General features: G+C 40.3%; 1 protein-coding gene across 2 annotated transcripts in view; it reads left to right on the forward strand.

Annotated features, from left to right (window-relative positions):
- Nucleotides 1–14310, forward strand: part of CNTNAP1 (contactin associated protein 1) — a 46727-nt gene that overhangs the window by 24550 nt on the left and 7867 nt on the right. For both annotated transcript variants that reach the window (XM_087915876.1, XM_087915877.1), the window contains 11 exons: nt 3773–3922; nt 4705–4876; nt 5520–5626; nt 5710–5829; nt 6158–6361; nt 7488–7644; nt 7751–7878; nt 9790–9957; nt 10364–10582; nt 13337–13576; nt 13815–14051. In XM_087915876.1, the coding sequence (XP_087772002.1) occupies nt 3773–3922; nt 4705–4876; nt 5520–5626; nt 5710–5829; nt 6158–6361; nt 7488–7644; nt 7751–7878; nt 9790–9957; nt 10364–10582; nt 13337–13576; nt 13815–14051 (1902 nt within the window). The remainder of the gene's footprint in view (nt 1–3772; nt 3923–4704; nt 4877–5519; nt 5627–5709; nt 5830–6157; nt 6362–7487; nt 7645–7750; nt 7879–9789; nt 9958–10363; nt 10583–13336; nt 13577–13814; nt 14052–14310) is intronic.

The raw sequence follows: 14310 nt of genomic DNA on the forward strand, positions 1-14310 counted from the left end.
TTCTGCTGTCTCTCTATATAAACATAATATGAAAATAAATCACTTGACTCTATTGGGTAATATGCCTTGCCCAGATTTTGAAACCAACAAAATGTGACAACTTTACAATTAATAGCTCAACATCCTGTATTGACTCTTTTTAAACAAAAGCAGTTTGAAAAGAGGAATCTGGTTGTCAAGAAATTATGGGCAATTTTGTAATTGATTACCAGGTCTATGTCTGATATTAGCATTTAATTCTAATCGAGTCTTAGGTTTCTGCCATTTGTAATTTTAAGGGAAAAACTGTAAAAGATTACAAGTTAGATTGATATCCTGAGGATTTTATTAATAAATCCTCTAGGTTTTTTTTTGCAAATAACTTGAGTGTGATTTGTCCCTGCCTTCTTTTATTTTAAGTTTCACAATCTAGCTTTGAGCCATTCCAAACTGGGCTTTTCTTATTGCTGTCTGCAATGGAAATGAAGTTATATGGCAAAGAAAGGTCAATATATTTTAGACAACTATTTTCTCAACATTTCTCCTTATTTCTAGAGCACTCTTAAAATGTCTGTGCAGACTGGAAATTCAGGAAGAGAGAGAGAGAGAGAGAGAGAGACAGACAGACAGACAGAGAGACAGAGACACAGACAGAGACACAGACACACAGATATAGCACCCATTCTCCCTCAAATATATTGACCTGGTTCACATAATACCACAAATTACTTATACCAGTATAGCGTGAAGTGGCTCGGAGTCTGCCATTTCCTAATATTTTTTCCACTTTGAAAAAAAAAAGCTTCGAAATCTTTGCTTTATAAGATAATTACTGCAAGCTTATTATATGTACAAAAATGAAAAGATTCTGAAATACCCACAAGAGAGAAATAGCTGGTGTAGAGGACAGAATTAGCAAAGATTATACAATTGACTTGTTTGATTAGAATTCACCATAAAGAATAAAAGAATTGGAAGGAACCCTGGATTCTTCTATTCCAACTTCCTACTCAAACAGGAGACCCCCACATCATTTCAGACAAATGGCTGCCCAGTCTTTTTTTTAAAAACCTCCAGTAATGGAGCACCCACAACTTTTGAGGTCAAGCCATTTCTCTTGTTTATTATACTTATTGCCAGAGAAGTTCTCCTTAGTTCTAGGTTGGATCTCTGCTTCATAAATTTCCATCTGTTACTTCTTATCCTGCTCTCATGTGCTTTGGAAAATAAGTTGATCTTCTCTTCTCTGTGATAGCCCCTCAAATATTGGAAGACTACTATTATGTCACCCTCCAACCTTTCTGTTTATTAGACTAAACATGCTTAATTTCTGCAACTGTTCATAATATATTTTAGTCTCCAGGCCCTTAATATCCTTTGCTGCTTTTCTCTGTACTCTTTTTAGAGTCTCAACATCTTTTTTGTATCATGGTGCCAAAACAGGAGATAGTATTCCAAGGGTGGTCTTTGCAAAGCTGTATAAAGTGGTATTTCATGTGATCTTAATTCTGTCCCTTTGTTAATGCAGCTTAGGGCTGGACTGGGTTTTGGAGGGGCAATTGCTGCACATTGCTGGCTCATATTTAAGTGGTTAACCACCAGGATTGCTAGATCTCTCTCACAGTTACTGCTGTTAACAAGTACCACATATTCTGTACCTTTCCATTTGGTTTTCTTGCTTAAGTGTAAAACCTTATTTTTCTCACAGTGAATTATATTTTTTTGATTAGAGTCCAGTGTTTAAATCTGTCAAGATCCTTTTGGATATTGAGCTTATCTTCTAAAACATGGGCTATTCGCCCCAGCTTGATATCATCTACAAATTTGATGAATTCTCCTTCTATTTCCTACTTTGAATCATTGATGAAAACGTTGAAGAGTGCTAAGCTTAAGACAGAACCTAATTACATTTAGTAGTAATTTCAAGCCAATAACTATATTTAGTAATGACTAGAAACCCCTTTTGGATTTTTGACTGAAAAAAAACTGAACTCATATTTATGGCTTTAATGATTAGAAAGGATAGGCTTTGGAAAGATAGAAATTATGTTGTAACTTTAGAGAAAAATGGTAAAATATAAATGTACTCATAACTGCTGTTCAGCAGACCAGAAACTGTTTCTTTCTCTCCTCTCCTCCCTATAACTCCCCTTTCCCTCCTCTTTTCTATTTATTTCTTTGCACTTTTTTCACATTACTTTTCCTTACTTTCCTTACTTTTCTCTTTCAAACAGAGTTTTGTTTCTATTCTTTTAAATTTTTCTTCAACTTTATACACACACGTATGTGTATGTGGATAAAAATCTGTGGCATCTATTGGATGTTATGCTTGCAGATTGAGTTGAGGAGTCTTACTTACTTTTTTCCACCCCATCTCTATTTACCCTGTGTGACCACGGGAAGTGTAATATAAAATCAGTGTTGAGATGACGTTCTCAAAGAAACTCAGGTATTTAAAATTACAAATGGCTTGTAGTATTAATTTCACCACTTAGACAGACAGTTAGACAGATTAACAGAGTTGGAAGGAACCTTGTAGGTCATCTAGTCTAATCCCCTCCTCCCAGCAGGAGACCCTACACCATTTCTGACAGATGGCAGTTCAGTCTTTGATTGGATCCAAGATGCATCCCCTTTCATCCCAGTTATTGACTGGGTTAGGGTATTTAAATGGGATATTAGCTCTCTATGATTAAGCTCATTAGGTAAACAGCTCTTGGATACTATTCAAGGCATGCAAAACTGCTTATAGTCTTTGCAGTTCTTGTGAAAGTGAAAGTGTAAAATGATGGCTTATATATACAGTGGGGATAGTGCATTGTAGCTAATCTTTAAAATATATATTGCTTATAATAGACAGAAACCAAACACTAGAACACTGGGCCATATCTAACAAAATGAAATTCAATGCAGAGAAAAGTAAAGTCCTACACTTAGGCAAGAAAAATCAAAAGTACACATATAGACTGGGTGAAACCAGACTCAATAGCAGTAACTGTGAGAGGGATCTTGGAGTCTTAGTGGACAACCAGCTAAATATGAGCCAGCAGTGTGCAGCAGCAGCCAAAAAAGCTAATGCAATCCTAAGTTGTATTAACAGAGGGATACAATCAAGATGAAGAGAAGTACTAATACCACTCTATAAAGCCTTAGTAAGACGATACCTAGAGTACTGCATTCAGTTTTGTTCACCACATTATAAAAAAGATGTTGCGACCCTAGAAAAAGTACAGAGAAGAGCAACCAGGATGATTAGGGGACTGGAGGCTAAAACATACAATGAACAGTTGCAGGCTTGGCTAGTCTAGTGAAGAGAAGGACCAGGGGAGACATGATAGCGGTCTTCCAATATTTGAGGGGCTGCCAAAGAGAGGAAGGGGTCAAAGGGTCAAAGTGCCTATAGGCCAGACAAGGAATAATGAATGGAAACTGAATAAGGAGAGATTTAACCCGGAAATAAGGAGAAACTTTCTGACAGTGAGAACAATCAACCAATGGAACAACTTGCCCTCGGAAGTTGTGGGAGCGCCATCACTTGAGACTTTCAAGAAGAGACTGGACTGTCATTTGTCAGAAATGGTGTAGGGTCTCCCACTTGGTCGGGACCTACAAGGTCCCTTCCAACTCTGATTATCTGTTATCTGTTATCTAAATCAGGGTTTTATGTGGGGCAAGCTTAATGGATCTTAACGTCAATGGCTTCAGTAGGGATGGGGTTGAATTTGTAAGGTCTGGCCAATTTACTCCTAATCCTATCACTTGTGCTTTATTTCTTGTATTCTGTCATTCTTAGGATATCGTCTTAATGATGGTTTCTGGCACTCAGTGTCCTTGATAGTACGAGAATCCTCAGCTGTTATCACTATTGATGATCAGAATGATGCCAGTTTCCGTGTTGACCGAGACATCCAGTTGCGTACTGGGAGCCAGTACTTTTTTGGAGGTACGTAGTAAACTGTTCTGGGAAAAAAGCTCAGATGAACTTCCATAGCTGACCTTATTTGACTGTGAGGCCTGAAATCTAACACAGCTGCTGAACATTAAAATGGGGAAGACTAGTTTAAGATGTGTCATAGTTTGTAATAGCTTCTCTCTGTTTAGGAGTGAGTTTTGTAGGTATAGTGATCTTAAAAATAAGCATTAAAAGAAATATTAAAGCATCTGTAAAGCTTGGGATGCACAGCTTTCCAGATATACAGAGCAACCACACTATGTGCATGTCAATTTTGCACAATTTAGCATTTGGATTTTCAGAATCAGTACTTTATTTGATTTTAATTTAAAGCTGTAAATTGGAATTACTGGATGGTTAAGCCTGAAGGTACAGTATTTAAATAATTTCAGGGTAATGGAAAACAGGATTATGAACAGAGCAGGATAAATGATCCTGTTGTTTGTTCCTAGGAAAAAGCACATCTCTTTAAAGAGTTGCAAATAGACAGTCGTATGGCAGTCGCACTCCCATATTTCTAAAGCACCCTTTTGCATTCAAGACAAAATTGCACTAAACAACCCTAATGATTAATTGAAAATTATGACATTTTACTTCCACAAAACATTTTTTGGTTTCATTGTCTGGATTTGGGATTAGAGGACCATAGCAATCAGTGTCCCCTGGGACCCATTATTTGTTAAATACAAATGAATATGGACCTAATCCACTGAGGTAAATATAATCTTTGTATTTCTTTCTTTTGTGTGTATGGCTGGGCTGATGTTCTATAGGGTGCCCCAAGCCAGCACTACGAACTGGCTGCCTGTCCAATCAGACAGCTTTTCATGGCTGCATGCGGATGGTCAGTGTGGATCGCCAGCCGATAGAATTGGACATGGTTCGTCAGCATCGGCTCGGCAAATACTTTGAGGTGTACTTCAATGTGTGTGGCATCACTGACAGGTATATCTGTGAGAAGTAAAGTCTGGGTGGACATAATCTCTCAGTTGAGAGATTACTGAGAGATCCAAGAAGGTCTTCTAATTTGAGAGATCCAAGAAGGTCTTCTAATTTGTAGCATTAGTCTGGTGATCTTATAGGCTGTAGGTCATTGTTAGCTGAACAATCTTTCTGTCCACTTCATGTGTCAAAAGGAGGTAGCTGAATCTAAGCAAGTTTTAATCTTGCCAATGTCTGCATAGCCCAGGATGTCAGGAGCATGTAGATGTAATAATGACAAAAATATATAAATAAAATTAGCTGCTCTAAGCTGCTATGAGTTAGGTAAAATAAAGGTAAGAGTATTAGTTTTGCAGAATAGGTAATATAAAGGTAAGAGACAAATAAGTATTAGTTTTGCAGAAATCCTAAAGAATTTCTTTATGTGGTACTTAGATGCTCCATGGAGCTTCCCGCCTTTGGTGTTTGGTGTTGATAGGAGCAATTTTAACTGTAACACAGATAGCTGAATATTTTATAACGTCTGAAAATTTATGAACAAGTGTCTTGCACATGGATCAGGAAAAAAGGAGCCACATTTCTCAAAAACGTAGATCTGGGCTGGTAGAAGAGTTCCACTGATAACTCGCTTTTTCTTTTGTCCCAGGTGTACCCCCAACATGTGTGAACATGGCAGTCGATGCATCCAATCCTGGGATGACTTCACTTGTCTCTGTGACTTGACGGGATACATGGGAGAGACCTGCCATACTCGTGAGCCTGAAGGGGCGAGTGAGGGAGGATTGAAAGGGCTTCTGAACATGGATAGATTTTTCACTTCCTTCTTTCTCTTTTAGCTGTTTACAAGGAAAGCTGTGAAGCTTATCGAATCAGGGGGAAAGTGTCTGGGAACTACACCATTGATCCAGATGGCAGCGGACCTCTCAAACCTTTTACTGTATATTGTGACATGAGAGGTACGGGTAATGGATGGGAATTCAGCCTTTCCCCTTATGTCAGGGACACTGAAATGCTCTAGGAACTTCTCTCCTAGAGATTTGGAAATTGGCTCCAATTAAATTTGGGAAGTTATTCAGAAACATGAAAGAGAGAAAAGGCAGTTGTATCTTGTAGGTGCCCAATTTTCAGGCAATCTAGATGTGTGGACATCAACTCCCGGATTTTTCAGTAATGCCCATTCTGTCTGGGAATTCTGGGATTTGAAGTAAGCACATCTGGAAATTTTTCAACTAGATGGAGGTGATCTTCAATTTGAACTGTTGCCTGTCCACTTGTACTTTCCAGAGGACCGTGCATGGACCATTGTTCGTCACAATCGTCATTGGCTCACAAAAGTATCAGGCTATAGCCCAGAAAGGCCTTTCCTAGGCACAGTTGACTACTGGAATGCATCATGGGGGGAAGTATCAGCCCTGGCAAATGCCTCTGAGTACTGTGAGCAGCAGATAGAATTCCACTGTTACTTCTCTCGCCTACTCAACACCCAGAGTGAGTATGTATGACCTTCTTTTATTCTATGGATGGTATGGATTTGCACACATATTTTGAGCCAAGAACTTGGAATATATTTGGATTCCTTGCTGCCCTCTGAACTTGGCTCTTCGTTTCCTGGCATTTCATTACTAACATCAGTTCTAGTGAGTGTGGAGTTTGCTCTCTTACTCACTAGGGAGCTGAGAAACTCACTAGTGAGCAAACCTAACACTCGGTAGCACTGATGATGTTACCTAATTGGTAACAAGCAGACATCTACAAGCAAACAAGCAAAATAAGGGAGCACAAAAGACTCCAACCCTGATTTACATAATATTACCTCCTGTTGGAGCTAAGAATATATATTGAGAAGTTATTATAGCTGTTCATTTTGGACAACTTACTTTGCTTTTCAGCTGAGAGAAAGTTGAGGAGCCATTCAAAGGATATTTATATATCTCCCAAATAGGCAGTGTAAGTCACAAAATTTGGCAGTGTGAGGTAAGAAAGGATACAACTGGAAAGAGAACTTGGAATTCTGATGAATAGAGAGAACTTGGAATTCTGATCAATAAGCACAGTATGAAAAGGAGAAAAAATGATATATATTCCATACTAGGAATTACTAAGAATGGGATTGAAACAAAATAATGGGTATATTAATGTTTCATCTATTTTTAATCAGCTAAAAATGTGCTTTAATGCCCTTTCTGTTTGCCCTATTGTAAACACAAATGACTAAAGCTGAAAGTCATTGAAAAAACTCATTAAGAAGCTGGATCTTTCTCTACTAAAAAAAACCTTCCCACCTTTCCACGCTCTAGATGTACTAGGAATTCCAGGAGTGAGAGTTCCCATCACAGCTGAACAGTGAGGGCTAAGTGTTGGACTTTTATAATTTAGGGGGAAAAGATGAGTTAGGGAACATAATAAATGTGCAATGAAATCAATTGTGGTATTGAGAAAAGCAATGTGAACTATGCGATTTACCAAATGAAAGAGATAACATGTTTTTTCACAACTAAGTTATGATCATCTTAAAAACAACTTGATGACTTCTGTAGAATTTAGGTGCAGCTTTTGGTCTAAATCAGCAGGGGACTTTTCTATCCAATTTGAATTCTACCTTATTTTCTCTTAGCTGGGATGCCTCTAAGTTTCTGGATGGGACGAAATGAAGAACGTCATTATTACTGGGGAGGCTCTCCTCCAGGCCTGGGGCGCTGTGCATGTGGCATGGAGAAGAGTTGTGCCAATCCCCTTTTCTATTGCAACTGTGATGCTGAACACTTGATGTGGTGAGATTTGGTTCCATCCTCTCTCAAAGGGTTCTGGGTGATGATATATTGTGAACTGAGTATTTCTAATAAATGATGAGGGCCTGTTTATTATTGCCTACTCCAGGCGAGCAGATAAAGGGCTGCTGAATTTTGTTGACCATCTTCCAGTCACGCAAGTTGTAGTGAGTGATACAAACCGTACTGGATCAGAGGCTCAGTTCTATGTGGGTCCATTGCGTTGCTATGGAGACCGTGAGTAGTGGACAGAGTGGGAGTTGATGTAATGGTCTTTTTCTGTGTGGATCTCTTAGACTGGGACAGGAGTCCTCAGGTTTATGGGTTGTATCAGCGGTGGGCTTCAAAAATTTTAGCCTGCTTGCTGGGTGAGCATGGCCATGGTGGGCGTGGCCAAGTTGGCCTCTTGCACCACGGCAGGGGGGAATTTGCCTTCCTCAGCCTCCAGAAGCTTCCCTCGAGCCTCCGGGAGGGCGAAAAGGACCTCCCCAGGCTCTGGAGGCTCTCTTGAAGCTGGAAATGAGCCCAATTCCGGCCTTCCCAAACTTTTGTTCTCTGTGCGCTTCTGTGCATGCCCTGCACATACCTGCATCTAAAATAGGCCATGTAGGGACTCCTGGGAGGAGTCTGCAACTGTTCATTGTATGTTTTAGTCTCCAGTCCCTTAATCATCCTGGTTGCTCTTCTCTGTACTTTTTCTAGGGTCTCAACATCTTTTTTATAATGTGGTGAACAAAACTGGATGCAGTACTCTAGGTGTCGTCTTACTAAGGCTTTATAGAGTGGTATTAGTACTTCCCTTGATCTTGATTGTATCCCTCTGTTAATTTAGGATTGCATTAGCTTTTTTGGCTGCTGCTGCACACTGCTGGCTCATATTTAGCTGGTTGTCCACTAAGACCCCAAGATCCCTCTCACAGTTACTGCTATTGAGCCTGGTTTCACCCAGTCTATATGTGTACTTTTGATTTTTCTTGCCTAAGTGTAGGACTTTACTTTTCTCTGCATTGAATTTTATTTTGTTAGATACGGCCCAGTATTCTGGTGTGTCAAGATCCATCTGGATCTTGAGCCTATCTTCTTGGGTGTTAGCTATTCCTGCCAGCTTAGTATCATCTGCAAATTTGGTAAGTTCCCCTTCTATTCCCTCATCTAAGTCATTAATGAAGATATTGAAGAGTACTGGGCCTAAGACAGAACCTTGTGGCACCCCGTTGCTTACTTCCCTCCATGTAGACTTAGACCCATTAAGGACTACTCGTTGAATATGGTTTGCCAGCCAGATGTGAGTCCATCTAGTGGTGGTGCTATCTATTTCACTTTTTTCTAGCTTACTAAGAAGTAGGTTGTGGTCTACTTTGTCGAATCCCTTGCTGAAATCACACACACACACACACACACACACACACACACACACACGTTTCTGCTTCATCCCTGCTCATAGTCACTCATGTTGCCTTCTTGACTATTGCAACATGCTGTATATGGGACTGCCCAGAAGCTTCAATTAGTTAAAAATGCAGTGGCCTGCATGGTTTTATGTAGGCCTAAATGTGCCCATGTGTCATCTCTCTTGCAGGAGCTGCATTGTCTGCCAGTTTGCTTCTGGGTCCATTTCAAAGTCCTAAATGCCTTGGGAACAAATTATTTAAAGATTTTCTTTTCCCAGCCACATCTACCCAATCCACCAAAGTGGGGAGGAAAGGAGTATTATGGGTCCCCTCTCCTAAGGAGGTCCATGTAGAAGGATCTCCGTAGTGGCTCCCTCCTTGTGGAACATTATCCCTGCGGAGAAAAAAAAATGGTGTCCACTTTGAAACTCTTTTGCAAGGCCCTGAAAATCTGGTTTTACTAACAGACCTGGGGACCTCAAAGTAGGATGGAGCACATCATAAAACTCATCTGATTGTAATTATGAAGGAAGATGGGGAGGTATTACTTTTTTATTTTGTATTAGGCTTTTATCTTGTAAGCCAACTGGAGTCACACAGCCACATAAAGTGATCTGAGCATCCATTTAATTTTTATACATACATACGTACGTACGTACTTACATACATACATACATATGCCTTAACTAAATTGTCAACTGAGTCTAAAATACAATAAAACAAACATTTTCTCATTATATTTTTTTATGATTTGCAGGCAACTCCTGGAATACAGTAACCTTCATCAGGGGAGCAGCTTTGCTTTTTCCTACCTTCAAGGTCAATTTCAGCCTGGATATCAGTTTCTTCTTCAAGACTTCTGCACCAACAGGCACTTTCCTAGAGAATGTGGGCCCGATGAACTTTATCCGCATGGAGCTCAACAGTATGGAATTTAGGCTCCAAAGGGGCATACATTTTTCTTTGAACATAATATAGCATCTTTTATTAGTCCTTGGACTTAATTGACTAAATCATTGAGACTGCTACTCCCAAGAGTCTTGCTGGCATATTTATAATAGTATTGCTAATCACTGACATGTGGGCTGGCAGGAAATCAAAGGACAAGCCTTCTCCAACTTGCTTTTAACATAAAAGTTGATAAAGCTGTCTGTAGTTGTTTTTTTGCCTAAATGGGGATTAATGGCACTGATAATAAGGTAAATTGTTGAAATAGGAGATTCTCTGTAATGTTCTTAGTGATGTGTTATACAGTGGAAGAGATTAGGATATCGGAACAATTGAATTCAATTTTACTTCTGTAACTCTTTAATTCTCTCACTTCTTCATAGCTTCTCAAGACTTGGTCTTTGCTTATAACATTGGAAATGGGGATGAGAATTTAACAGTGCACTCAGAGATGCCATTCAATGATAACGAGTGGCATGAAGTGAAAGCAGAGATCAATGTTAAAGTTGCTCGGCTACAAGTTGACTGGTTTCCTTGGGTGATGAGAGCAGCTCCGCCCCAGAGTTTTATCCATCTGAACCTCACTAAACCGCTCTATGTGGGTGAGTAAGAATGTTCACGTGCATATGTATGTGAGGGAAAAATTTTAAAGCGTCCCTGTGAAATAATTATGAAAGCTAATCAAAATAATAAATTGAAAAAGGACTTTTTGATTAATAGAACATCAAATTTCAGATTGTGAGTCCAGTTTCTGAAGGGACAGTATCTATTACTCAGTAAATGAATTATATGTAATTATAAAAATCTGTGATGGAGCAAATAATTTGAATGTACAGCTCTCTTGGATAAGCTGCACCAGCTCTCAGCTTTTCTTTTGGGTGCAATTCAAATAGCCAGCTATCACCTTTAAAGCTCTACATGGCATAGAATCAGGTTATTTGCCTCTCTGTATGAATATTTGCCCCCACTCAGTAGAATGAATAGGTAGGCCTATCCATTTTTCCATCTAGTGCAATAGTCCCAACCTTTCCAGCTTTGTGGATTGGCGGTGGTGGTGGCGGTGGTGGAAGACAATAGTTCTGCACAAACAGCAGGTGTGTGTGCTCACACAAATAGAGCACAAGCACATTCACCTACCGCTTCTGCAACCCAGTACTGAACAGGCTGCGGCCCAGGGGTTAGGCCCATCCCATTGTAGTGGCACCTCGGGAGCTGCCTTTTTGTTGCTTCCCCTTTTTTATGGAACATCCTGCCACAGGTGAGAGGAAGTCCCACTTCCTTTAGTCTTCTGGAACAGGGGTCGCCAACCTTTTGGAGCTCAGGGACCACCAAACTCATAATTTTAAATCCTGGGGACCACTAGTATGAATTTTGACTGATGGTGGCTTGCTGACGTTGGTGGGAAGGAGGGAGAGAGAGAGAGAGAGAGAGATCTGATCTAGCCCCACCTCACACACACAGATCCCTCACACATCCCACCCCCTCCAAGGCAGCCACATTCCTGCTTTTGAGCTCCGTTCTCAGGGGGAGGGGGAGAGAGAGATCTGATCTAACACAGAGCTCTCTCTCTCTCTCTCTGTCTCTCTTTCTCTCTCTCACACACACACACACAAACACACACACACAGACAGACAGATACACCCTCCAAGGCAGCCACATTCCTAACCTGCTTAGAAGAAGAAAGAACTGGAAAGAAGCAGCCCGGTGGCCAGGCAAGTTTCCCCACTCTGCCCTTTCCCGCCTCCCCTCACTATCTCATGTTGTTCCGACTCAAGCTTTGTATTCCCACAGGCTGGCCATGTGGGCGGTGTTCTCGCGCATCCTGGGTTAATTGCTTAGGGGGATGTTGTGGGAGTGATATTTCTCTGCGGACCACCAAAATTTTCTCATGGACCATCAGTGGGCCGCAGCCCACCAGTTGGTGACAACTGTTCTGGAATACTATCAGGACCTGACTTTTTATCCAGGCACTGGAATAGAGAGGATAGGTTGTTAAGATATCCCAAGGGAATGACTGAAGGACCAGGTTTTTGTTTTACAATTTATCATTTTATGTTTTTTTAAATAGTTCTGGGGTTTTGTTGTTGGGAACCACCCAAAGTTGTGTTTTAAAGCAGGCGATCGTACAAATATTTTAACTAATTGATTAAATAAACAAAATACACAATCTTTGGGTGTCTAACCAAAAAGACTGAAAGAACTAACTCGCAGTAAAGCAGTAGAGGGCAGAAGAACCAAGGCTATGGATTATGAGGAACTAACAGCAGACTAGACAGCATGTAGATAATTAAGTGTTCCACACTCCCCCAAATAGATCACGGTACCAAAACAGTGAGCAAAATAGGTACGCCAAGTTTCTAGTTGAGCCAAAACGGCTATATTTTCTGAAAGCAATATAAAACTGAACACAGTTATTGTACAATCATACCATCAATTGTCCACAAAATAGAAAAGAAATTCCAGCGCCTAGCAAACAAAATATATTTGAACTAAACTAAAGCACATGGGTTTTCTTTGCAGGGAATAATTAGCATCTAGGTATATAATGGCTTAGGCCTGTTATATAACTTATTTAAAAAGAATGGTTTTTCTCTGTTTCCCATTAAGCATAATGGAAACATACATTTACCTCAGTTTTACTTATGGTGGTGATAGGAACTTTTAGGCTTTGTGGAGAGCAGAGCCAATAATATTCAGAGATGCACATGCAGAACCTGATGCAAAGCAAGATGTACTGGGTGTAGAATTTTGAATCTTGGAATTTCCTTTTATTGCGTGAACAGCGTAGATTTTTCTTTTTTACAAATCTAATTAGTCCTGGGTGTATCTGTTTCAACAAAGTATACTAAAAGTATATTTAGGACAAAAGTATATTTAGAAAGTATATTTAGGGCAAGAGTTGATTCATTTTGTTCTGCTTACCAACAGTGAATTAGAAATCATTTCTGTAAATAAGACATAAAATCCCTTCCAGTGGGTCCAGATCCACCTTTTATCAACTAAATAATATATGCTTAACAGGATTTTGGACAGAAGCATTTTCTTAATTTGGGAAAGGTGGAACATTTTAAAAGCAAACCCTATCATTGTTCTTAGAATTGGAATCGCCCAATATATTTGATGACAGTAGGTAAGAAGAAATACAAAACATGTTCTTCAATAGTGTATGAAGTCTGAAGAGCTACTGGATTATACAGAAGAAGACAGGCCTTTTTGAAACGTCCAGGATCCACCCCAATGATTTTTCAAAAATATTTGGTTGAAACCTATTGCAACAGTTTGCACAGCAAGATAGGGTTGATTAAGCTAGCTGGACTTCTGTTTCTAAATACAGCCATTTATTTCTCCTTCTGTAGGATCTGCCGAATACAACTTGCATCCATTCTTGGGGTGTTTGCGAGGTTTGCACATGAATGGGGTGACCCTAAACTTGGAGGGGAAAGCCAATGAAACAGAAGGGGTTCTGGTAAACTGCACTGGACATTGTCGAAACCCCTTGATACCATGCCAGAATCATGGCACCTGCTGGGAGCACTACAGCCACTACACATGCAACTGCACAGTCTCTGCATTTGAAGGACCTTTCTGCAATCATGGTGAGATCTGGGACTAAGGGCAGGAGGGCTGGCATAATTTGCTTCAGCAGCCTTCTTCACCTTGATGTTTTTTGGATATACTTGGCTATGCTAGCAGGAAGCCACCAAGGCCAGAAAGAAAGAGAAGGCTTTGCAAAAGAGCTTGAGTAACAAGGGAGGTGGAAAGAAAGCAGGTTTTTTTCCTGGCTTGGATTTTGTCTTCCCTTAACTGTTGTCTTATTTTGTTGTTTCTTGGCAGACATTGGTGCCTACTTTGAACAAGGCATGTGGGTGCGCTATAATATCCTAACAACACCATTGTCTGTGGTACAGGAATTTGCCAACTTGCTCCATCAACCACTTCAGCCACTCCCTGGCTACAATGTGACAGGGGAGGAAGTGGGACTCAGCTTCCGCACCACTTCAGCCCCCGCAGTCCTTCTCTATGTCAGCACCTTTGTCCATGACTTCATGGCCATTTTGATCCGTGAGGATGGTAAGCATGACTTGCATAGCTTCCGGACGCTTTCTGGAGTCGATGCCTCATTCTTCTGCACTTACTTTCCATTCCCTTCCTGCCTCTCAACAGAAAGGGTGGGAGTCCTTTCTCACCTTCCAGGACCTTGAGAAAGAGGCATTATCTCCACTGCCTCCCCCAAAACATTCCAGAATGTTTTCACATGGTGATTTAGAGAGGTCACTTAAAAATGTCAGATTGTCCTACTTAATGGGAAGAACATTTCATCAGGATACTC

Source organism: Pseudonaja textilis, chromosome Z (assembly GCF_049901715.1).
Source record: "Pseudonaja textilis isolate UNSWEBS1 chromosome Z, rPseTex1.2, whole genome shotgun sequence".
NCBI lineage: Eukaryota > Metazoa > Chordata > Lepidosauria > Squamata > Elapidae > Pseudonaja > Pseudonaja textilis.